Source organism: Lutra lutra, chromosome 8 (genome assembly GCF_902655055.1).
Source record: "Lutra lutra chromosome 8, mLutLut1.2, whole genome shotgun sequence".
NCBI lineage: Eukaryota > Metazoa > Chordata > Mammalia > Carnivora > Mustelidae > Lutra > Lutra lutra.
In genome coordinates, this window is record NC_062285.1 from 21,494,125 (window position 1) to 21,521,445 (window position 27,321).

Sequence of the window (27,321 nt, forward strand, 5' to 3'; positions counted from 1 at the left end):
ATTCCCCTCCCCCTCTGCCTGCCTCTCTGCCTGCCTGTGATCTCTCTCTCTGTGTCAAATAAATAAAATCCTTTAAAAAAAAAAGAATGTTCATTAAATAAATTAAAAAATAATAATAATAAAAAAGCAAGGTTCATTACAACATTATTTGTGCTAACAGATACCTTTAAATAGCATAATTGTCTGGGACACCTGGGTGGCTCAGTCAGTTAAATGCCTGCCTTCAGCTCAGGTCACGATCCCAGGGTCCTGAGATCAAGTCCCACACTGGGCTCCCTGCTCAGAGGGGAGCCTGTTTCTGCTTCTGCCTCTGCCTGCTGCTCCCTCTGCTTGTGCTCTGTCTCCCCTGCTTCTGCTCTGTCCCCTACCCCCAACCTGATAAATAAATAAATAAAAAATCTTTTAAAATAAATAAATAAAAAATTTTAAAATGCTCTTCATAAAATAAATAAATAAATAAAACAACTAGCATAACTGTCTACCAGTAGGATACTGGTTAAATAAATTAAGACTCATCCATATGATGGCACGATATGGAGACATTAAAGATAATAAGGTATATACAGTTATAAATATTAACAATTTCCAACATATATTTTACATGTAAAAAATTTTAAAAGCAAGAGGCAAAACAGTGAATACTCTTCTGCTATCACCTGCATATATTCTTTTAAAGGATGCATATAGACGTTAGTATTTAGGCTATACTCTAGAACGTATAAGTGGCTGCACATGAAGTAATCTGGAGAAGATAGTAAAACTCCCTCTGCTTGGGTTATATCCCAACAAAAAACTCTGAGGGGCAGGACCAGGCATCAGTGCTTAAAGCTCTGCACGTGATTCTGTTGCCCACCAATGGTGGAGGACTCTATGTCAGGACCCCAAACAGTGATGGCGTCTGGGGAAGAAACCTGAGGGAGCCAGGGTCGGGGTGGGAGGGACTTATTTTTCATTGTGGAACCTTCTGTAATGCTTGAAATTGTATTTTAAAAAATGTTTTATTTATGTATTTTTTAAAGATATGTTTATTTATTTTAGAAAGGGGTGGGGGAGGAGGGGCAGCAGGAGAGGGAGAGAGTTCTTCAGCAGACTCCCGTGTTGGGCACAGACCCCGACATGGGGCTCCATCCCAGGACCCTGAGACCATGACCTGAGCCGAGTCCAATGATTAACTGACTGAGATGCCCAGAAACCCCTGCATTTTTTTAAAACCATGATCATAATATCTTTTTTTTAAAAGATTTTATTTATTTATTTGATAGACAGAGATCACAAGAAGGCAGAGAGGCAGGCAGAGAAAGAGGAGGAAGCGGCTCCCTGCTGAGCAGAGAGCCCGAAGCAGGGCTCGATCCCAGGACCTTGGAATCATGACCCAAGCTGAAGCCAGAGGATTTAACCTACTGAGCCACCCAGGTGCCCCACGATCATAATATCTTAACAAGAGACATTTATAAACAAAATTCCTGTTATTGTCTATCAGGGATTTATAATAGCTTTCCCTTCTCCAATTCTTGTGGTAACTTTTTTCATAAAAATAGCCATGACTTCGAATTTTATTTTCAATGAAAGAAGAAGAGGTATACTTTATTTTTATGATGAAAACATACTGAAGTTATTTCAAAACGTGGCCTCTGGCAAAGAAGTCAAACTTCCACTATTTGCAGATGACATAATACTGTATATAGAAAACCCTAAAGACTCCATCAAGAAATTACTAGAATTGATATGTGAATTTGGTAGTTATGGATACAAAATCAATATAGAGAATTTTGTTGTATTTCTGTATCCTAGTCATGAAGTAGCCAAAAGAGAAATTAAGAAAACAGTTCCCCTTACAATTAACACCAAAAGTAATACCTAAGAATGAACTTAACCAAGGAGCTGAAAGACCTGTACCCTGAAAACTATAAACACTGATGAAAGAAATTGAAGACGATACAAAAAAATTGAAAGATATTCCATAGTCATGGATTGGAAGAATAAATATTGTTAGAATGTCCATACGACCCAACGCAACCTACAGGTTTAATGCAATCGCTATCAAAATACCAACAGCATTTTTCACAGAGCTAGAACAAGTCATATTAGAATTTGTATAGAATCACAAAGGAGCCTGAACAGCCAAAGCAATCTTGAAGAAGAAAAACAAAACTGGAGGTTTCAAGTTATATAACAAAGGTGTAGTAATCAAAACACTATGATATTGGCACAAAAATAGACACATAGATCAGTGGGACAGAACAGAAAGCCCAGAAATAAATCCACAATTATATGGCCAATTAATCTTCAATAAAGGAGGCAAAAATATGCAAATGGGAAAAGTCTCTTCAACAAATGGCCTTGGGAAAACTGGAAAGCATGCAAAAGAATGAAACTCGACTACTTTTTTACACCTTACACGAAACTAAACTGATAATGGATTAAAGACCTAAGTGGGAGACCTGAAAAACCATAAAAATCCTAGAAGAGAGTAATTTCAAGTGTTGGCATAGATGCAGAGTAAAAGGAACCCTCACGCACTCTTGCTGGGAAGGTAAAACGGTGCACCCACTTTTGAAAACAGTATGGAAGTTCCTCAAAAAATTAAATAGAATTATCATATCATAGGTCTAGTAATTCCACTACTGGGTATTCACCCAAGGAACATGAAAACATTAATTTGAGAAGATATATGTACCCTTATGTTTATTGCAGTCTATTTACGATAGCCAAGATATGGAAACAAACCAAGCACCCATCGATACATGAACAAATAAAGAAGATGGGATATAGACCTGCAATGGAATATTACTCAGCCATAAAAAAAGAATGAAATCTTGCCATTGGCAACAACTTGGGTAGATCTACCGGGTAGAATGAAGTGAAATTAGACAAAAAGAAATACCATAGGATTTCACTCATTTGTGGAATTTAAGAAACAAAACAAAGAAAAAGAGAGATAAACCAAAAAACAGACTCTTAACAGTAGAGAACCAACTGATGGTCACCAGAGGGGAGGACAGGAGAAATAAGTGATGGGATGAAGAGCACACGATGAGCACACGATGAGCACCAAGTAATATACAGAATTGTTGAATCACTATATTGTACACATGAAACTAATATAACACTGAATGTTAACTATACTGGAATTAAAATTTAAAAAAGAAAAAAACAAAAATGTGACCACCGATGTTGGCAATATGGCCCAGAGGCAGAAAGCTGAGCCTATGGATTTGGGGGGTGCGGAGACTCTCTGTACTGACTCCATGCGGACTACAAGACCTTTAGTGGCCCTCATGCTTCTTTGGTCCTGTTAACTCTGCTTTTGGATGCACTTTGTTTTGTTTGTTTGTTCCCCCAAAATGTCTTTGTAAATCCCCAAAGTCAAAGATTACAAATCTGACAAAAATAACTAGCATTTAAAATGACAATCTGTCAGCTACTGACTATCTCACTATTCCCTTTTCTCTGCTTTGTTTCTCCATCTTCTCACCTTCCAGCACACCATGCAGGAACTTGTGGATGTACTCATGGTTCTACCATCTGCACTAAGATCTCAGCTCCACGAAGGGATGGGTTTGTGTCACTTTCAGTCACTGTTGGATCTCTAGGACCTAGCAGAGGGCCTGGTACACAGCAGGCACTCAATAAATGTTTGTTGGCTACAAATCAAGCCGCTCTGTTGTTTTGCTTCATGTAAATGTCATCACCCACCTCCTTCCACTGCACCCCTCCAAGGAGTCGGATCTCCCAGGGTGCGGGGACACCTGCCACAGCTTTCTGACTGGTCTTCCCGCTTCCGCCCACCTCCAGCCCTTCCATGCATATGGTCAGAAGAATCTTCTTCAAACATGCACTAGATCACACCACTCCCCTATTTAGAAGAGTTCCATTTCTTCCCATTCCACTTAAAAGTAAAATCCACTTCTTGCCTACAGACTTTGACATTGCCTGCATCTCCAAACAGATCATGCATTACTTTTCCTTCACTACCTTCCAGGCACAAACAGCACCTTTGGGGGGGGGGGTCTTTTGGGTATAAACCAAACACTTTTTGCTTTAGAATTTCTACTTCTGGGGCACCTGGGTGGCTCAGTGGGTTAAGCCGCTGCCTTCGGCTCAGGTCATGATCTCAGGGTCCTGGGATCGAGTCCCGCATCGGGCTCTCTGCTCAGCAGGGAGCCTGCTTCCCTCTCTCTCTCTCTCTGCCTGCCTCTGCGTCTACTTGTGATCTCTCTCTGTCAAATAAATAAATAAAATCTTTAAAAAAAAAAAAGAATTTCTACTTCTGTTTTTCCCAGTGCTCACAGCCCTCCTTTCTCTCTTGCTACAGCACACTGTCGCATCCCCAGCTTATCTTCTTTGGAGACCCTCTCCGATTATGAAAAGACTTGTTGAGTCATTGCTTACTTTCTTTTATTATTTTCTTTTTTTTAAAGAGAGAGAGAAATAGGTGGCAGAAGGAGAGAGAGAGAGAGAGAATCTTCAGCAGGCTCTACACCCAGCATGGAGCTCACGACTCTGAGATTAGGACCTGAGCCGAAATCAAGAGTCAGATGCTTAACCGACTGAGCCATCCGGGCGCCCCTAATCACTGTTTACTGTTTACTCATCTACCTCACTCCCCGAGTCTCCCAGGTAGAATACAAGCTCTGAAAATGCAGCTCTTAGATTTGGGAAAGCGGAGCCTATATACACTTGCCGCCCATGCCTTTTCCTCTAACCCAGAACTTTCTGCAGTAATATCTATATTTGTTCCGTAGCTATATATGTAATACATATATATATTTGTTTTATATCCAAGCTCTCCCATATGATAGCCTCTAGACAACATGTGGCTTGAAATATAGCTAGTGTGACTAAGGAACTCAATCTTCAATTTTTTTTTTAAGATTTTATTTATTTATTTGAGAGAGAGACAGAGATAGCAACAGAATGCACGAGCTGAGGAAGAGAGGGAGAGAAGCAGGCTCCTCCCTGCTGAGCAGGGAGCCCGACGTGGGGCTTGATCCCAGGACCCTGGGATCATGACCCGAGCCCAAGGCAGACACTTTACAGACTGAGCCACCCAGGCACCCTTAATCTTAAAATTTTTTTAAATTTTAACTAATTGACATCTCAATTGCCCTACATGGCAAGGTCTACCATATTATAGAGGGTAACTCTAGACAGTCTGGGTACCAGAGACCTTGGAATTTACTGATCAAATGGCCATGAGCCTGGTAGGCCTACCTGGGCTTCTTCCCAAGTTCCTACTCTCAGGATACATTTCCCTCCCAGTGTGCACATTTCCAGACCCTGGTGATGCTCAGCGCAGCTGCATGATGAGGTAGGTAGGTGGCAATGAGCAGGAGCTTGAATGTATGGGGTGGGCTTCTACTCACAAGCAAAAGCCCCTCAAGGACCTTGACAGACCCCAATGGGATGTGAGGTCTGTATGTCAGCTCTCTCTCCACTGCCAGACTTCCCAGCAGTACTTCCAAAGATAACCGTAAATTCAAACCAGCCTTCACAGTCATAGAGGCACGAACTGTTCGGGCCTCCTCTGGTCCTCTTTGGCCTCAGACCCAGAAAAAGCGGGTCTACCACCATGGCGGGGACTCCATTTTGTTCATATCAGCATCTTCTGCTTCTAGCTGAGTACCTGGCACCCAGCCTGGTGTCTAGTAGTTGGCCAATAAGTATTTTTGGGTAAGTGAATAAAGTATATGTCTATCATATCAAACTTGGGGGGATATCTGGTGTTAAGGAGGTAAGGAGACAACTTCAGGAGCCTCACTGTTCTGTGGATTGTTTAGCAAAGAATATAACATCTATATTTCCTACTGGTGGGACTTCCAAGTGTGGGTAAAACAGGACCTACACCATCCCATCATCTGGGAAACGCAGAGGAAGGACACCTAGCCAACTCCAGCACAGACAGAGATCAAGCTGTGGTAAATAGAGAGGAGAAACTGTGCCTGGGGTGATAGGCATTTGCAAAGCTTATCAAAAGAGACAACACTCTGGAAAAGTCTAGAAATCCAGACAAGCCTAGAAGACAAGAGATGTGGGGCCTGGTTTTTTTCTTCCCTCTTCTTTTTTTTGGCCCTACCCAGGAGTTTTAGTCTACTTCAGTAAGTTGAAAAACACAAATAAAATCAGAGTCCCAGTGTATAGCACGTAAAATTACACTAATTTTCTTGGAATTAGGATCCTGTGGTAAAAAACACATGAAAACCTCACTGCTTAATGGGGATGTTCAACACCTTCCGAGTTATCCTTTTGTGACATCCGTGAAGAACTAAGTAAAAGAATATTTCCATAGAGTCCAGGGAGATGCCTGGAATGGGTGGACCCCATCAGGCTAGGGCAGGATTTCAGAGCTCTGGGGGGACCACATCGTGAATGCATGTTGTTAGGAACCAACATTTTTCAGGACCTACTTCTGTCCACGTGAACCACACGTTTCATGAATGCGGGGCTGACTAATAGAATTCCTGCCCTCCGCATTCCAACCTCTGTAGGCAATTAAATCACAGTAAAATGAACCTTCTATTAGGTAGGAAAGATGGGGGCTCCTACCTGTTATTACTGACAACAGAATCAAAGGAGAGCAACCAGAAGTATAATTTCCCCAGCGGGCACTGTGTCTGAAGGCTTGGTCTCAGCGTTAGGATTAACAACTCTGTTGATCTCGCTTCTTTCTACTTTCAGAAAACACTGCTGCTCACATTCTTCCTGGTGGCTCCTGGGGGTGCTTTACCAGCAAGGCAGCTCACCAGGAAAGGGAGGGCACCCTAAAACAGTTTTCCTTACACAGGGGGGAAACGTGCTAATTCACATAAAATTGGGATCAGATGAAGAAAAGCTTACACATTTTCAAAAAAGTAGGATTCCCCCCAGTTAGGACAGTATGTATTTATTTTCCTGTTCACACTTTCTTTTCCAAAAAGTTAAGAAAATTCTGCTGCACCTTTCTCTAAAGATAACCTACAAAAATGAGTTCTCCTAATTAATAGTTTCTCACTGGCTTTAGAAAGTATTTGAAAGTGGGACCATCCTCAAAACAGATCCTTACTCCCATGCCAAGAGTGCACTTGAGTTCTCATAGTTAGACTGTAATGCTCAAAGGTTTCCAACCAATCAGATCTTTTATTTTTTGGTTAAGGCAAAAACAAAATGAAAATATCGTTTGGTGAGTCAGTCAACATTAAAAAATATTTTGTCAAGGGAATTGTGAACACTGTTGTTCTTGAGATTAAAAAATTTTAACTTGATTGCATTAAAACTAAAATGTTTAATTCAAGATAATTAAACATTTTTTAAAAGCACAGTTTCCTATGAACCTTTAAGATGTTATGTTGAGTGAAATAAACAAATACTGAGGACAAATGAGGACATATGAGGACAAATACTGTAATCATTCCATTGAGTAGTCACACACATAGAGACAGAAAGAACGGTGGTTGCCGGAAGCCAGGGTGGGGAGAGGAGATGGGGAATTAGTACTTAAAACATGCACTTAGGGGCACCTGGGGGGCTCAGTCGGCTGGGCGCCCGACTCTTGATTTCGTCTAAGGTCATGGTCTCAGGTCATGAGTTCGAGCCCTGCATGGAGCACAGTGTTGGGCTCTGCATTGTTTGGGAGTCTGCTTGAGATTCTCTTGCTCCCTCTGCCCTTCTCCCCACCCCACCCTACCGCTCCCTCTTTCTCTCTCTCTTCAAAAAACCAAAAAAGCCACCAAAAAACCCATGTACTTAGGTCCATAGAACTGTACACTTAATAACAGTGAAAATGGTAAATATTATTATGTATATTTTGCCACAATGAAATTTTTTTTTAACCCACATGGTTTCTGCTAGAGAAATCAGAGTAAGCATCCAAACTAAAAAAATAAAAAAGAGAGAGAGAGAAGAGAGCAAGAAATTCTATTAGGCAAGGAAATACATAACAAAGAGCTCTAGGAAAGCAAGGGCTACTGGTTGCACTGGTCTCTCCTGTGCCCAAGCACTGAGCCCTGAGCTGGACTGGGCAGCCACCCCACACATTTGCTCTAGGCAGCTGGGAAGTAAAGGGAGGAGAGGGAGGCATTATTTTCCCAGTGTTAATGAGATACAGTTGACCTACCTACCTTACGCACTGTGTAAGTTTAAGCAGCACAGTGACCTGACTTACATATATTATAAAATAATTTCCCCACAGTTTGGTTGACATCCATCATCTCATATAGATTTAAAAAAAAAATGTCTTTTTTTTTTCTCCTTGAGATGACAACTGTCAAGATTTACTTGCTTAACGACTTCCAAATATACCATTCGGCAGGGCTCTCTATCTTCCTGGTGTACATTGTTTCAAGGGGAGGTATTTTCCGTTTTTTGTTTTTGTTTTTGTTTTCAGTTGCAGTTCACAATTCCAACCAGCCCCGAACTGTGAACGAGCTGATTCAGGAAGGCTTACTACCAAGTCACCATGGAGCCTAATAATTACAGTTCTGAATTATTAATTGATCTAAAGCGTGTGCCTTAAATACATTTTGTAAAAGCAATCAAAGCTAGAGAAAGAGAGTCTGTATGTGCTATATAATTATAAAAATCAGGGAACTTCAGGTTGTGTCAGTGTTTTAGGTAACAAATAATTTCAGCACTAAAATATCCAATTAACACTCATTCAGAATTAAAATGTTGACATATCACCAAGCATGCTGTCGGTCGTAGAGTATAATGCACTGGGATTCAGATGGGACAAAGTGACACATTTGAGGATTTGTATTCAGAACCTTACTCTAACTACTGGCTGGGTTTTCTCTGTTGCTGGTCCCAGCAGCCCCATATAAACTGTCAGTTAGACCATTCCTGTAAGGATAATACCTTCCATAAGCAGCTGAAGCATGATGTTAGCAAAAAGACAATGACCCTTCAAAACAGCCAGAAGACAGGGTTCAAGGGATCTGTGTCTTTCATAATAATTACATTCAGTCAGTTACCGGGTCTGGGAAGAAATCTGAATAAAATACCTGAATTAAAGAGCGGAGGTTAATGTTGGAGTTGGCCAAGTATAATTTTCAAAAGCCTCTAATAAAATAGCTTTCTACAAAGGGCCATCTATATAGTGCATTCTCAGATTTTCTATGAGGCTTGTGTAGAAAGCATTATACTTTTGCTGGTATAAAAATATGTCGAGGGCTCTATCCACACAGATGCTATCAGGGACCAGCCGACCACAGCTCTGGGACCAAAGTCAGCCTGTCATCTCTTTTTGTGTTTCGTGAGCTAATGGCTGCTCTTGGGTTACAACAACAGATCTCAGTGATGGAGACAGAGAATGTATGGCCTCAAAGCCAAAAATATTTACCGTCTGGTTGTTATAGAAAAAATATAACTTCACTGTTATATGATATGCCAGGCTTCATATTACAGAGCTTGCATAATACTGATACCTAATTAGTCTAATTATTCCATACTCTGATTCCTCTTTTTTATAACAGTAATTGAAGGGTTTGATTTTGGAGGCTATCTATGGGACACAAGATGTTTGCTCTCCTGGGGTGCCTGATGGCTCAGTCGGTTAAATGCCTGCCTTTGTGTCAGGTCATGATCTCATGGTCCTGGGATCAAGCCCCACATGGGGCTCCATGCTCAGTGGGGAGCCTGCTTCTCCCTCTCCCTCCCCTGATGTGCGGGTGCTTTCTCTTTCTCATATTGAAAAATAAATCTTTTTTTTTTTAAAGATTATTTATTTATTTATTTGACAGATCACAAGTAGGTGGAGAGGCAGGCAGAGAGAGAGGGAGGAAGCAGGCTCCCCACTGAGCAGAGAGCCCGATTCGGGGCTTGATCCCAGGACCTTGGGATCATGACCTGAGAGGAAGGCAGAGGCTTTAACCCACTGAGCCACCCCGGTGCCCCGATAAATAAAATCATTTTTTAAAAAAGATATTTCCTCTCCTTCTCTTAAGCTCTCTAACTGAAATAATTTATACTTAAGCTGGTATCTTAGCACAGTTGGTTTTTAATATTGTGACAACCTCAACTGGTGAGAAAAATTTTTTTCCCTTCCAAATCTACGTTCCCAGCATTAAGAGGCTCCTTCGTGGTGGTTTTAGCATATCAACAAACCAGGAAAATCCAACCATCTTTCCATCCTGGCCTGTTCAGGCGTTGACTGTCCAGCCTTCCCATCTACTGATAATCGTACTCAGGCCTACAAACATTAAGTTCATTGCTCAGGGCACGGGTCCCCGGATATTCCCAGTAAGGGTCGAGGAGAACTGAATTTCTACTTGCTAGCTGTATTTTGTGGCAAATACCGCCTTCCTTTTCCCAGTTCCAAGGTACTAGATTAGTTAGGGAAAATACATGAAAGGTCTTCATCGACTAAAAGTTGTTTCTTTAGTTTAATTTTCCTGCCATTTTCCTCCAATGCATAACTCTGAAAACTCAATCCAAAGAGTAAATATTACTTCTCAGAGGATTTACAAAATGATTAATTTAACAGTGGACTTCATCCCCATGAACACACTGAGGTTCCCTTTATCTTAGTAAAGATGCATGTACCTCCCATCTTATGGCATTGATACAGGATAGGGAGAGTGAAATCACAGGACAAAATAAAAGAGAACAGGATACGTCAAAGCACTTAGTTCACATTCATCTTCAATTTCTAACACCAGAGAAAACAGGAAGTGTTCCTTGGGCTATGCATTAGCCCAGCCTTTTGCTTTTACTAAAAAGACCCTTTCTTTAGGGGACAGTGTAACAAATACCAAACCTGACACTTCCTAGTGACCTTGGCCAAGTTACAGAACATCGCAAAGGCTGAATAAATCTAACCAAAGAGACAAAGAATCTTTACTCAGAAGACTATAGAACATTCATGAAAGAAAATAAGGAAGACACAAAGAAATGGAAAAACGTTCTATGCTCATGGATTGGAAGAACAAATATTACGAAAATTTCTATGATGCCTAGAGCAATCTACACATTTAATGTAATCCCTATCAAAATACCATCAACTTTTTTCAAAGAAATGGAACAAATAATCCTAAAATTTGTATGGAACCAGAAAAGACCCTGAATAGCCAGAGGAATGTTGGAAAAGAAAACCAAAGCTGGTGACATCACAATTCCGGACTTCAAGCTCTATTACAAAGCTGTCATCATCAAGACAGTATGGTACTGGCACAGAAACAGACACATAGATCAATGGAACAGAATAGAGAACCCAGAAGTGGACCCTCAACTCTATGGTCAACTAATCTTTGACAAAGCAGGAAATCTCTTCAACAAATGGTGTTGGGGAAATTGGACAGCCACATGCAGAAGAATGAGCCTGGACCATTTCCTTACACCACACACAAAAACAGACTCAAAACGAATGAAAGACCTCAATGTGAGACAGGAATCCATCAAAATCCTTGAGAAGAACACAGGCAGCAACCTCTTCAACCTCAGCTGCAGCAACTTCTTCCTAGAAACATTGTCAAAGGCAAGGGAAGCAAGGGCAAAAATGAATTCCTGGGACTTCATCAAGATCAAAAGTTTTGCACAGCAAAGGAAACAGTCAACAAAACCAAGAAAACTGACAGAATGGGAGAAGATATTTGCAAATGACATATCAGATAAAGGGCTAGTATCCAAAATCTATAAAGAACTTATCAAACTCAACACCCAAAGAACAAATTATCCAGTCAAGAAATGGGCAGAAGACATGAATTTCTGCCTATTTCTGTAAAGAAGACATCCAAATGGTCAACATACACATGAAGAAGTGCTCAACATCCCTCGGCATCGGGGAAATACAAATCAAAACCACAGTGAGATATCACATCACACCAGTCAGAATGGCTAAAATTAACAAGTCAGGAAATGACAGATGCTGGAGAGGATGCGGAGAAAGGGGAACCCTCCTACACTGTTGGTAGGAATGCAAGCTGGTGCAACCACTCTGAAAAACAGCATGGAGGTTCCTCAAAAAGTTGAAAATAGAACTACCCTATGACCCAGCAATTGTACTACTGGTTATTTACCCTAAAGATACAAATGAAGTGATCCAAAGGGGCATGTGCACCCGAATGTTTATAGCAGCAATGTCCACAATAGCCAAACTATGGAAAGAGCCTAGATGTCCATCAACAGATGAATGGATAAAGAAGATGTGGTAAGTGTATATATATATGTTTGTATGTATACACACACACACACACAATAGAATACTACACAGCTATCAAAAACTGCAATCTTGCCATTTGCAATGACATGGATGGAACTAGAGGGTATTATGCTAAGCGAAATAAGTCAAAGAATGAAAATTATCATATGATCTCACTGATATGAGGAATTTGAGAAATAAGAAAGGATCATAAGGGGAGGGAGCGGAAATGAATCAAGATGAAACCAGAGAGACAAACCCTAAGAGACTCTTAATCTCAGGAAACGAACTAAGGGTTCCTGGGGGGTTAAGGGGGAGGGATGGGGAGGCTGGGTGATGGACACTGGGGGAGCCTATGTGCTATGGAGAGTGCTGTGAATTGTATAAGACTGATGATTCACAGAGCTGTGCACTTGAAACAAATAATACATTATACATTAATTAAAAAAAAAAGAACATCACAAAGGCTGAGTTTATCTGAAAAATGGGAGGGAGGCAGCTCCTGGTACATAAAGCTGTTGTGATGTAAGTAATCCTCGCCAAGCACAGAGCTGGTGCGAAGTACTCAGGAAAGTGCCATTTACCTCGACTTTGTGGTTCTGTGGTTGCACAGGATACAAAAGGCTAAGTAAACCATTTAGGACACCAAGCACTTTACAAAGAAAACCTACCTCAGTGACAAGGAGGTCAACGAATTATTCAGTAACTCCTGAACTCTAACTAGTTTTATGTTGCCTCTGTTTCATTCTGAAGACAGCTGTTCGCCTTTACTGTAAACCCAAGGAGACACTTCCTTTCTTACTAGGTCAGGATTAGTCCCTCAAGGCGATCTTGGGATTCCATTCCCTATCCAGCCAGTTCTACCTGGCACCTCTCCAGGCACTGACTTGCCCCTAAGCCCCTGTCTACCTTCCTAGAAGTCTGAAGGGACACCTCATCTCACTTATCTCTTGTCCTGCTTGGTCTGGTGACCTCAGCAATCCTTCCAACCTTGGAGACATCGCTCTGTATCGTAAATCTTTATAGTGGCATTTTCCTCTGGCACTCTTTATCCTTAGTCACTATCTCACCCTGATATGCCCATAATTATTTATTTTTCTCTAAATCAAGGCAGGCACTACAACACAAATGAACGTAGAGAAGGAAGCTGATTTATTCTTACCATCATTTCTGTTCCCTACACAAGTCTTCAAGATTTTCTCTCATATTTTGTTCTTTGCCAGTAAACCTTAACTTTAGTTTGGAAATGTGATCCTCTCAAGGTTGCACATCAGTACCCATACAAGCGTGTCCCAATGACATGTGGGCTTCCAGAGATAGCTACTGGATAAACACTTTCCCAAAAGCAAATCCCATACCAATTGGGTTGACAATTCTAACACCTTATTCATTAAATAAAGACGAAACAAACAAACAAACAAAACTGTGACAAAAAATCTGAAGGAACATACAGGTTAGCCCAAAGGCTCAAGAAAGCAAATGGAGAAACCAGGAGGCTGACCTCATGAGAGGAGCCGCACAGAACAAGGAAGGGCTTGGATTTTGCAGTTGGCTTAGCCAGCGCTGAAATTCTGGTTCTACCGCTTAGCTGTGTGCTCTTAGGCACATTTTTACAATATTTTAAATCCCTGAATCCCTGGGCACCTGGGTTGCTTAGTGTCTGCCTTCAGCTCAGGTCAGGATCCCAGGGTCCTGGGATCCAGCCCTGGAGTCAGGCTCCCTGCTCAGCAGGGAGTCTGCTCCTCCCTCTCCCTGTGCATAACCCCCCCACCAGGCTCTTTTTCACTCTCTCTCAAATAAATAAATAAAATCTTTTTTAAAAATTAAAAAAAAAACCTTCCTGAATCAGTTTCCTTATCTGTAAATTGTGGGCGATAAAACAATTATTTTGAATGATTATTATATATAAATCATTTGACCTAGTGCCCAACATAAATATCCAATAAATAATAGCTATTATCCTCGTCCTCTTCCACCTGTCAGCCTTGCACAGCCAGCTGCTAACCCTTCAGGAAGGCTGTTCTGCTTTGTTGGGGAGAAAGAGAAATCGGAATTAAGATACAAAAGTAGGAGCAGACACAAATCCACCTGGGTTTAGGGTGGGAGGAAGCACAGTAAGGGTTCTATAAACCTTGCTGAATGATGAACAAATAAGGATCCCCACAGACCATGAGAACCTTCACCAAGGAGGTTCTTTATGATCCCTCCTCAGCACAGGGCAAAGTGAGGTCACTGGTCACTGAAGAGAAGTGATTTTGCTTCATAGCAAAGTTTTATTCTTCTTCTTTTTTTCCCCCCAAACCACGGCATCTAGGGAGCTTCCTGTACTACCAACAGTGAAAATCTCCAGGGAGAGGGGCTCATGTGTGTGCATAAGAGCCACACGCTGAGCTGATGTTCCGATGACTGTGGGCTTGGGAGGGCATTCGGCAGCTCCCTCCCAACCGCCCCCGACCCCCAAGAAAGTAACAGAAGAGAGGGAACGTGGCCTCTTTGGTGAACTCATCCATGCAGGAACTGTAACAAGACAGAGGCACTGAGGGGCTCTGGGTTTCTGATCTGCCAGCTGCACAAAACCAAATCAGAATCGGTATAGTTTTCACTGGGCAAAATTCCTTTTCAGGTCATCGTGACATGGGCTGAACAAAAGCCCAAGTCCTCAGTCCCTAAGTGATCTCCCCTGATCTCCATCCCGGAAGTGCTGGGCAGTCAATACAAAGGCAACACCCTTAACGTGTCAGGTGGGCCTTTGTCCACCCAAGCCTCTGAAGATGAGGTTACTGCGATCACAGGGGCTGGTGTAGACCAGGTGTTGTGTACAAACTACTCTTCCAGGTGACTTATGCATAGATTAACTTAACCCTCCCAACCATCCCTAAGCCAAGTCCTACCACCCTCCCTGTTTTCCAGATGAGCTGAGAGTGCTGGTGACATCGCACAGCTACAAAGTGACAGAGCCAGGAGCGGAACTCCAGACACGTGGCTCCAGAGTTGATAACAACCAGCATGCTGTAAACCCGAGGTGTAAACCCAAGTGCAACTCCGAGGGGGTGAGCGGCCATAATCCCCAGTGGCACAGAGGTGGCAGAGGAGGAGAAGTCGGTCCTACTCTGGACAAGCCACCGAAACTTTTTTCCGTATCTATACAATGAGGATAATAATATCAGACGACACACCCAGGGTGTGTGAATCCTCACACCCAGGGTGAGGATTCAACTTCCATATTGAGGATCATCCCATCTTGTGGCTTCCAGCGCCTTCAGAAGCAACAGGGACCAGATTCATCAGAAAGTTTCACCCTCTCCCACTTTGTGCAAGGAAGTGAGAAAAGTTAATAAAGCTCTCAGTTCTGGGATAGCAATAGAAAACACTGGACAAAAGCCATCAATCAACATTCACTGAAGACCAATAACCAATATTTATACAACTCCTACTATTCCAAGTACGTGCAATATATTAACTGATTTGGTTTTCATACTGACCTTACAAAGCGACTTGAGATTTAAAAAAAAAAAAAAAGAACAAGGGGTGCCTGGGTGGCTCAGTGGGTTAAGCCTCTGCCTTCGGCTCAGGTCATGATCTCAGGGTCCTGGGATCGAGCCCTGCATTGGGGTTTCTGCTCAGCAGGGAGCCTGCTTCACCTTCCCTCTCTGCCTGCCTCTCTGCCTACTTGTGATCTCTGTCAAATAAATAAAATATTTTTTAAAAAAATCAATAAAAAACAAGATACAGAGTTAAATAACTCACCCAAAGACACAAAACTAAGGAAGAAACAACTATGGCTAAAAAAAAATATGAAAAAATATTTAACCTCACTGTAATAAAAAATACGCAGATGTTTAAAAATGAGATATTTTTGCCTATCAAATTATTTTAACACTTTCTATTTTTATTTTTTATTTATTTTTATTTTTTTAAATGAGATATAATTGACATATAACATTATATTAGTTTGAGGTGTATAAAAATGGTTTGATATATGCATGCACTTCATGTTATCAAATGGTCACCGCAATAAATCTAGTTTGCCTCCGTCACTGCACATAGTTACAACTTGTTATCTTGTGATGAGAACTTTTAAGCTCCAGTCTTTTAAGAAACTTCCAAATATACAATATAGTATTGTGAATTATAGTCACCATGCTGTACATTACACCCCTGGGACCAATTCATCATATAACTGGAGGTTGGTACCTTTTGACTAACTGCACCCATTTCGCCCACCTCCCACATGCAAGTGCAGTTATAGAGCATTTGTCTTTCTCTGATGGACTTATTTCAGTCAGCATACTGTCCTCAAGGGCTATCTATGTTGTTGCAAATCGCAGGACTTCCCTTCTATGGCTGGATAATATTCCACCCCCGTCAAATTAACCATTTAAAAAATGACAGTCAATACTGCAGTGAAATGAACTCATACAATGCTGGTAGATGTCTAACTTAAGGCAACGTTTCTGAAAAGCAATTTGGAAAGGCATGCTACTCTCTTAAAAAGTATATATTCAGGAATTCTCTTTTCCAGAATCTATGTGAAGGAAATAAAGATGCCAAGAAATACGTACGAGAATGTTCCCATGGGCTGAAACACACACACATCGTCTATATGTACATCTGTGTCTGTGTGTGTGTATACATATGTGCTTGTATGTATAAAACAATGTAAATATCCGACAGGGGGAGAATGGCTCAATTACAAAAAGTACTTTGAAAACTATATTCTGTAAGCACAGAATACTTTTTTAGTGTCGAAAGAATGATGGGAATTTTAAGTAATGATGTGCTTTTCTTTCTAACCAGATGACAGCTCCCCCCACCACTTGGATTAGCTTCCTGATGAAGCACCATTAAGATGAAAACTTGTGACTAATAGTTTGAGCTCACCCTAGGTTCATTCTTTTTAAAACATAGAATTTGCTGAAAAGGAAATTCTGGCTATCCTCCCAACATATCCCTCCCTGTTTTGCAACCGGGAGGGCAGAACCACACTTTCTGGTGGCCCCAATTAGGAGCTACAGAGAGAGGCAGAATTTTGGAGACATTGTAAAGCATCTGGGGGCCTCCGTGGGCTAGTGGGAGAGGAGGAGAAAGGGGAATTGGTGCCTGAGTGACTCAGTGGGTTAAGCCTCTGTCTTTGGCTCAGGTCGTGGTCTCGGGGTCCTGGGATCAAGCCCTGCATCAGGGTCTCGGCTCAGCGGGGAGCCTGCTTCTCCCTCTCTCTCTCTGTCTGCCTCTCTGCCTCCTTGTGATCTCTCTCTGTGTCAAATAAATAAATAAAATCTTTAAAAAAAGTAAATGCAGCAAGAAGCTGCAACCGTTCTCTTAGGTCTGCAGTGCAAGGATTCCTTCAGGGCTTAAAGAGGCTGGGTCACTGCTTCTCACCTTAATCCCAAAGATGTAACATGTGACCAAAAAGCCAATCACTGAGCTCAGACCCTCTTTTTTTGAAGACCAGCAGCCATCATTTGAGACTTTGCAAAGCCCATTTAAATGTGGAAGAAAGACAGAGTCTGCTATAGTCCGTGCGTCTCCTTTGAAATCAGGCACAACTTTCTGTAATATGAGTCAACAACAATCCTCTTGAGGGTCTACTGTGTGTATAAACACTTTGCTTACGTTATGTCACTTCATCATCCCTCCCTTGCACAGGGGGAACCAAACCACAGACACAACGGTATGCCTCAAGTCACTCACTGCCAACACACGGCAAAGCTGCGTTTCTACCTGTGGTCTGACCTCTAAGTGGATACCCCTTCCCTCTCTTTGAATTGCAAATCATTAACTTCTCTGAAACTAAAAAGTTAGAGGCTCACTCATCTCATCTAACCATCCAGTCTGCGTAAGAATGCCTGTGAGACTAGCTCTGCTAAATGATGATGAACACAGGATCCTCCTGGAGAGCTCGCTAAAACGAGGACTGTTGCAGTACGTGTGAAGTGGGGCCTGAGATTCTGCATTTCTACCAAGCTCTGGGGTGATGCTGGAACTGCTGGACCATGGAGCAAAACTCTGGTTAAAAGGAGTCCAGTAGAAGCTACCATAGGACTATTTAAATTTAATTACATATTCAATTCTTCCATTGCCTCGTTTCAAGAGCTCAACAGCCACATGTGGCTTACCATATTGGACACCACAGATACAGACTATTTCATTCATCAGAAAAAAGTTCTTCTGTCTAGGGCATGCCGAAAGCAAGATAGCTACTTCTAAGGGTGGGGAGATGGAGGCCCATTTCCTAGTGAACTCACTTATTAGCTTCTAAACTGAAAAGATACATGCCTCCTCCCTTCTTACAACTTTCACTACTGGCCCCATTCCATACTCTTAACAAGACACGACAAGGAAATATACCTCCTTAAATATGGAAGTCCTCTCAAATGTAGCATGTTTTTACGTGTTTCTTATTAAAAATAAGACCACTTCAATGATGACTCTTACCTTCCCCAAAAATTAAAATATGGATATGGCTATATTAGAAATATCAAATTTAGACTACTGTTACCTATACTATAGCAAAGTAAAGGATATTTCAGATAGTCAATAATAATGACAAAACTGCAAAAAATATTAGTAACACAAATAGAATATTCGATTCACAGGAAGAAAAACAGAAAAAGGACTTTGGAGCTAAAAGAAATGGAAAATAATTTATTTTTTTTATGTGTACGTAACTGTTCTTTATGATACCAGTAAAATTAAGCAGATCTGGCGAGTTATAAAACCTAGAAGAATTACTAAAGTCAGTTTTCTTAAATAGTTATACAGGCCTCTTCTTATAAAACAAATACAAATCTAAGTACTCAATGAATATTTTAGTCTAGTTTTCAGACTTTTTCTTTTTTCTTTTCTTTTTTGTTTGTTTATTTATTTGGAGGGGGTGGAAGGGCAGAGGGAGAGGGAGAGAGAGAGATTCTTTTTTTTTTTTTAAAAGATTTTATTTATTTGACAGAGAGAGATCACAAGTGGGCAGAGAGGCAAGCAGAGAGAGAGAGAGGAGGAAGCAGGCTCCCTGTGGAGCAGAGAGCCCGATGTGGGGCTCGATCCCAGGACCCTGAGATCATGACCTGAGCTGAAGGCAGAGGCTTAACCCACTGAGCCACCCAGGTGCCCCCCAGATTTTTAAAAAAAAATTTTAATACTTAAACCCAGGAAAGTTTTCAAATTTGGTCTCGATAAGCAAAATGGCCTAAATCAATAAATTGACAGTGATTTTAAATTAATAGCATGCTTCAAATCCTTTAAGTTCCTGTTGTCACACTTAGGGCAACATTTTTAAAAAAGTATATATATATAGTGACTCATACTGTAACTGTTTAACATGATTGCAGACTTTAAATATTTTTTTCTTCATTATAGAACATATGGTTCCTTAAATTATGCAAAAAATGATAGAAATTATTCATGAAAAAAATTGGCTTCTGTGCATAACCATACCCAACAGGTGTGTATTTTAAACACACGGGGGCTAATTAATGAATGTTTGTATTCCTAAAATACTCGTTGGGGTGTATTCTAAGAAATAATTTCTGTGTTCTCTTACACTCTTTATTAAAAAGTAACGAAAACCTGGAACTCATTTTCAGGAGTGCTTTCCTAAAATGCTAACATCATTCCTCAAAATACTTTTTCTTCTTTGACAGCTTATGCTTGGGTGCAACCCTGAAATAGTTTGAAAATTCCACATGAGCCACAAGCAGGGCAGACCGGAACAAGGGACAGGAAGGCTTACACGTTGCATGCGTTTCCGCGCTATTCATTGCGTAGGAATTTTAAGGGACTTATTCTGAAAACTTATAATTTTGCAACTTTAAATCCTGAGGAACATCTGAAGGGGGCCTATCCTGCTCATTAAATAATTTTTGCTCATCTTGACAGTGACCTTAGGGCATAGATCAAAAAACAAAAGAAGGTCTTAAAAAACACTGACCATATTATGGCAAAAACCTTCAGCTCTCATTCTGGAATTGTATCTGTCATTGTGATCTTAGGCCAATGGTTGGAATAAAGGAATCAAATTAAATAGAAGACTGTGTGATTTCAACTTGCTATGTTTAAAGTAGAAATTTCAGTTGCTTTTCGGGAAATTTCTTTTCTTTGGGCTGCGTGACAAGAAGTGAAATCATCTCATTCTGGGATGCCTACACACACCTAAAAAGGGAATTTGGTTTTTAGTGGAATATGACCAGAAAACTGAAATTCACTATTTAATGCAAGTTTATTTCTTAACAGTTAAGCTGTGGTATTATTTACTGAACACAGAGTTGATAAATCTTTCTAAAATCAGATCAAATTATCATCACAATTCATCAAGTTATGAAGGAATCAGAAATGTAATTATTGAACTTGGCTCAAATTCAGTATTTCAAAGGAACATATGGTTTAAAATACCTTTTGACGCTTTCAAAAGTGTGTCTATAATTCTTGAAGTTTAACTTCATTTTTTATTTGGATATGAGAAACACTAACTGTTCATAATGCACAATGTATGGATTAATGTGAATTTTTACATATTTTACGGGTTGAGAACAATGTGGTACTCTCTATATATAGTCTTAATTTAAATATTTTTTAATGTTTAAGGAATGCATTTAGTGTTTAAGGTTAAGAGTAACATTTTACTAATGGTTTACTATTTACAAATGATCCAAAGAGTATTTTATGACAATAAAAATTCTCAATTCCATTACTTTGAATTTTACTTAACAGATATGATTTCATTGGTAAGTCAAGGATTTTTTGTTAAAGAATCTTAATTGCTGTCATTACACTATAGGGATTTTTTAAAACACATTTTCATAGACGTAAGGTACTGATAACCATTTCAAATCTAAGTTCAAGTACAAAAATAATCTCAAATACAACAAATAATAAAATTACTAAACATGTTTGATTTCAAATTTTGTTCTGAACAGTTTCTGCATTTGTGCTAGTCCTTCAGAAATGAGCGATTTGTTTGAGATTTCTGTGATGCCAGGCACTTGAGAGGAAAGTTTAAAAACAGACTTGGAAATGGTTAAAAAAAAAAGCTGATTAAAAATGCTAGACGTCAATGACTTTAAAAAGAGTTTCTTACCGCTTCAGAATGCTCACTGCCATCATCGTACATGTTTCTTCTACGCCTCAAACTAGAGTCTCAGCATGGCCATCAACAAGTCCTTTTGCAGGAAGCTAAAGTGCGTTATCCTAGTGATTCTGTTTCCACAGCTGGGATATAGTGCTATTAGTTTCCCACGCTTGGCAATGCTCTTAAAATAGTCTCTCAGACACCGAAAGACAAAAAATGACTATTTGCAAGCACTTCAGGAAATGATGGTCTGGCAGACTGAGTGAAAATTCCACAACTGAACAAAATCGGTTTTTGATGTAGTATATTAATTGATTACTAAAAGCAAAACAGACCCAAGAAAATATTGGGTCAGGGAACAGTCATTCACTCTTTTGGTAAGTAGTTTTATCACCTGACCCACACCTAGACACAGAAAGCTCCTAGTTCTCAATGGAGGGCTAGCAAACATTATAGGAACTCAGGTGGACAGGGAAAAAACATACCGCTCATAATTCCTTTCCATTTATTGAAATAAGTAGAAAGATTTTCTAGGAATTTAAAGGGAATTTGAGCATTAGTTTGTGTAAAATTAAAAGACTGAGTAACTTACTGGATATGATATTTTAGCCAAATCAGCTAATATATTCTATCATTATTATTTCAATAATATACATGTATACATGTCTCTCTTGGTCTGTGTTTGTTTCAAATTGTGAATAATTCGTGTGGGAAGGTACATAAAGAAATCCATGAATGATTAATGCTACACTGGTCCTTAAATGAAAAATAATCTGTCTCTTTTGTTAACTTCAGGTGGTATATAAAAGAATGTCACATTGTTCTGTCTCAACATTATGACTCAAAGAAAATATTTCAACAAAATGCTTCATTTTCCCACAGTCTTTTAAAAAATGATAACAAAAATCTTGCCAAACATCCTTGTAGTACAAGGACAGGATTTCTGCCAAGGAAGCCGTGATGTTTTAATTAGAAATAATTTAACCAAATACTGGACAGGCTTAATTGGTTGTACAGATCAAAATACAGTAATGTAGCAAAAAAAGCTCAACCTTGAGTGGTGTTTGGGAGGAAAAAAGAGAACAAAACAAGCACAAATGCAAACCATGTCCAAGCATCCAACTCACCTCATACTTGTAAATAACTGGTCATCAAAGAGTTTGTGAAATGAAGGAAGATGGAGATTTATGAAGTACCTCGTAAAGCAGCTGGACCCCTCCTATTCGGATGAGAATCTCAAGGCCAGAGAGGTTAAATAACTTACCCAAAGTCAATCAGCTAGACTGCCTGCTGGGAACAAACTAACCCCCAGATAATGTCCTCAGCTAAACTCTAGGACAGGACACACAATACAGCGGAAAGCAAAAGTACAAAGAAACAAGAGTGGGCTGAGTTCCGGAAACAGACTTAACTATCAACTCCATCAGTCATTTACCTTGAGATCCAGGGCAATTCACGTAGGGCCTCTGGACACTTGCTCTCATTCTTAAACCAAGTGGACAAGATTGGAAAAACTGCCACCTCTCCTTCGACCTCTACCTTCCCAAAACTGTGCATATGAATAAGATAGCCCTTTGCTTAAAACGTTACCGTAAACAAACAAAAACAGAATTTGTATAGATTTCTGGATTTTAGGAGAACTCTTCAATTTCCTGTAATGGTGAACCCTATTATGCACACTAAGAGGAAAGAAAGCTAAAGAATAATGGAGAAAGAAATACTGCGTGGGAAATGGGACTTTGGCATAGAGAGGGAAATCAGGAAAGAAGATAAAAGCAAGTATAGTAAATTATATAGTGACACATGGGAGAAAGCTGCAGGTCCCAGGTAATACTCTGAGAACAGGCAGGGGGAAAAGGAATAGGCTGAAGATGTTGAAAAAAAGACAAGAGTAGACCAGAAAAATGAATTGCATCGAAGGCCACATTATTTTAAATTATTTTAAAAGGCATTCACCAATGTAACCGCCATATTAACATTTTTACCGTAGTTTATGACATGGAATGTACTACCTGCATATTAGTTTGTTCTTAAACCAGACCAATTTAATTGGTATTATTATCCTTACGATTCTACAAGAAAACAAAACTGGTATTCAGAGATGTTCGGCACCGTGGACAAAGCCAGAGAGCTCCTAAGAGTGCACAAGGCAAGGATGTGAATTCGGACCCTCTAGCTCAAATGCACACGTTTCTCAAGCACATCACGCTGGCTGTCTAGTCACAGCTTTTAAAAAAAAAGGGGGGGGGGTTGCTATTAAACACTGTGTGATTAGTAACTTCCTGGACCAGGAGACAGAAGGGAAAATGAGTAACTCATAAACTCATACCTCACCTTCGGAGCATACAATCTTTTAAAATGTGAGGCGGATATTGTCACCAAGTAACTAGCAAGACAAATAATAAACAGATCCCAGGATCAGAGGATGGGCCTCCATGGGCAACACAGGAGACTCCCCAAATGGAACAGGATTTGAACCAGGCCTGAGAAGAAAGCTGGGGTCATTGGGTACAAGACATTCTCAACTGAAGACAGACAGTAGCCAATCAATCAATCAGTCAATCAATCAAAGTTTGTATGGGAACCACAGGCATTATGTCTGCAAAGGCAAGCCTGAGCCCCCCATCCTGGTGAGAGCCTTGAATTCCAGGTTGAGTTTGAAATTTATCCTATAAATAATAAGGAGCCACCCAAGATTATAAAACAGGGGCTTGAAATGTTAACATCTCTACTTAGGAAGAATTTCCTAAGTAAGCAGAAAGATTTCTGCTTTTCTAGGAAAAATGGCCTATGAAGCAGAAAGGCCAGAGAGGGGTGGGGGAGAGAACTTTATGAATGTGAAAGACAGAGGAGAGGGCAGCTCAAAGGTGGTCAACTCAGACAAGCAGCCTTCCTCACTGGCAAAACCACTGAGCACATAGTTTATGAACTGGTTTAACGAGGATCTCGCTTCAGAGCCTACTCTCATTTTCTACAGCAGTATTTGCTAATGGACCTTATTTTTTATGGACTTTAAAATCAATTACTTCACAGGTAATTACTTTTATTTATTTACTTGTATTTTAAATTTAACTTTAAGGGGTATGTATCTGGCTCAGTTGGAAGAGCATGTGACTCTTGATCTCAGGGTTTTATTTTATTTTTTTTTTAAAGATTTTATTTACTTATTTGACAGAGAGAGAGATCACAAGTAGACAGGGAGGCAGGCAGAGAGAGAGAGAGAGAGAGAGAGAGAGAAGCAGGCTCCCCGCCGAGCACAGAGCCTGACGCGGGACTCGATCCCAGGACCCTGAGACGATGACCTGAGCCAAAGGCAGCGGGCCCAACCCACTGAGCCACCCAGGCGCCCCGATCTCAGGGTTTTGAGTTTGAGCCCCATGCTGGGTGCAGCGATTACTTAAATAAATAAATAAAACTTTAAAGAACTTCAAGATCTTTTCTCCTATTAACTTCCAAATATATATATAATTTTTTTTCAAGATTTATTTATTAACTTTAGAGAGAGAGCGAGTGCGAGTAGGAGTAGAGGCCGAGGGAGAGCGTCTCCATCAGCCTCCCTGCCAAGTGCAGAGCCTGATGCCTCACGGGGGGCTTGAACTTATGACCTCAAGATCATAACCGAAGGTGAAATTAAGAGTCTGACACTCAACATACTAAGTCACTCAGGTGCCCCTGTATGACAGTATTATTAACTACAGTCACTATGCTATACATTACATCCCAGGACTTACTTATTTTATAACTGGAAGTTTGTGCCTTTTGACCCCCCTCCAACCATTTCTTCACCTATTTAAGAAAGTAGATCTTAAAGTTTCTCTTTACAAGAAAAAAAATTTTAACTATGTGTGGTGATAGATTTTAACTAAACCCTACTGTCATGATTTTGTAATATATAATCATTAAATTATACACCAGAAACTGATATAATGTTATACGTTAATTATATCTCAAAAAGTTTTTTAAAGATTTTATTTATTCATTTGACAGAGATCACAAGTAGGCAGAGAGGCAGGCAGAGAGAGAGGGGAAGCAGGCTTCCCGCTGAGCAGAGAGCCCGATGTGGGGCTCGATCCCAGGACCCTGAGATCATGACCTGAGCTGAAGGCAGAGGCTTTAACCCACTAAGCCACCCAGGCGCCCCTCAATTTTTTTTTTTTAAGAATTTTTAATCAATTCACCTAAGGCTACTTCTGTGTTAAAATTTCTAAAAGTACTACAGTACTCAAATAATCACTTTAAAAAAGCAACATGAAACAAGACATAGTAATCACACAACATAAAGAAAGTTGGATAAAACTAGTAACAGTTCTATGAATTTTACAAGTATTTACTGCTACTCACAAAACATTGGGAAGAAAAAGTCTTCAGATAAACATCTCTTAAGTAGTTATAACTAAAACAAAAATAGCCACAGTGCTAATTTGGCCATTAGTGTTCTGAAATGCAAATTAAGTTGGAAATGCTTTTTAAGAAGTATTGTTAAGAAGTCTTTAAAAGAAAGATGACTAAAAAGAGCAGTACTTTCATATACGGAGAGAGAGCACAAGCTCACGAGAATAGGGTATTTGTTTGATTAGTTGCTGCCTTCCTACGTCCTAGAACAGCAACCTAGCTCCCAGAGTCATGCTCAGTGCACACTTTTTTTTTTTTTTTAGATTTTATTTATTTATTTGACAGACAGAGATCACAAGTAGGCAGAGAGGCAGGCAGAGAGAGAGGAGGAAGCAGGCTCCCTGCTGAGCAGAGAGCCCGATGCGGGGCTCGATCCCAGGACCCTGGGATCATAACCTGAGCCGAAGGCAGAGGCTTTAACCCACTGAGCCACCCAGGCGCCCTCAGTGCACACTTTTTAACTGAATGGATGAACAGGTTTCCCTGTTTCCATGCATCCCCATTCACTCATTCACTCCTTAAATATTTGTCATGCACTGCTATGATATAAATAATTGGCTAGATATTGAGGCTTCCAGGGTCAATAAGGCAAACACAGGTCCTGCACTAGAGAAGCTTGTGGCATCTATAGACCGGTGGTTCCAAAGAGGTGTTCCAGAAATTTGCAGCAGCATTTCTGTTTGTCTCAACAATTGTGGGACACTACAGGCTGGCCGTGGGCAGTGGCCAGGGATATACATGTCCTACATCGTGCACAAACGTTCTCGTGTAATAACAAAATGGGTGTGTGCACCCCTCATGCCCTTGGTCTTGCTGGAATGCATGCAGGTGAAAAATCTGTTTATAAAATGATCCGAACCCAGACTCTAACCCTATTAAGCGTACAAGCACAAAGCATTTTTGTAGAGATGTCAAACGTACTGAGTTTTCTACAAATGAAAGTAGTGCGTGAATCAACAGAAGATTGTACTTTGTGTGGAACTTTACGAAGAATTGTGAAGTACTGTCTCCAGTAGCCACCCTACCTGTGCCCCTCACCACTGTCTACCAGCATTGACATCTGTCCCACCTACGGTACCTGCAGACAGGGGCAGACACCTGACACCTTCATCGCGTCTTCCAGCGTGGTCATACCCGTGCCATTGTAAACTGAAACACACATGACTGAAGAATAAGCAAATTACTTCCTAAGGTTTTACATTATGTGTGAGCCGTTCACGTTAAGGTCAACTTTCATTTCAGGATCACGAAGGAGACCCGCGGAAGTATTTGTAAAGGAAACCGAGTCTGCTAGAAATGGGACCTGCCGTTCCAGACAAGAAGGAAGCCAGATAATCGCGTTTGGAGGAAGCAAATAAACTCAGTCCGGGGACAGAGACAAATGGGAGGAACCACTTCATGAGGGCAGTCAGCAAAAACCTTTCTGAAGAATTATGCTTTAATTGAAAGCTTACAAATAAGAGGAAGGGACAGAAAGAACATTTCTAAGAAAAAAGAACAGCAGGTGCAAAGCCGTGAGGTTGGAAAGAACTTGCCTTATTGGAGAAATTGGGGAAAAAAAAAATCAGTGATGATGAAGTACGGCAGGTCAAGGGATGTGATGCTGCTGGTGATGGTGGGAATCTTGGGGCTGCCCTAAACGGGTAGGGCGTGGGGCAGATGCTGGACTGGCCGAGCTGTATGGACGAATCAGTCTTCAGGGTAGAGGGAGAAAAGCTGGGTAGAAGTCTAGACTACGGTGGCCCCAGTGGGGTTC

The 27,321-nt window shown here is 40.6% G+C and overlaps 1 protein-coding gene across 10 annotated transcripts in view; it reads right to left on the reverse strand.

The window, feature by feature from the left end:
• The window catches only part of CACNB2 (calcium voltage-gated channel auxiliary subunit beta 2), a 378,708-nt gene that overhangs the window by 138,529 nt on the left and 212,858 nt on the right, over window positions 1–27,321 (reverse strand). Inside the window, exon 1 of one of the 10 annotated variants that reach the window (XM_047743563.1) lies at window positions 26,644–26,712. The exons of 8 other annotated variants lie outside the window; for them this stretch is intronic. In XM_047743563.1, coding sequence (XP_047599519.1) covers window positions 26,644–26,697 — 54 coding nt within the window. In that variant the 5' untranslated portion in view covers window positions 26,698–26,712. Of the gene's footprint in view, window positions 1–21,182; window positions 21,264–26,643; window positions 26,713–27,321 lie in introns of those variants that run through there. One more of the 10 variants, XM_047743568.1, reaches the window with a different exon arrangement.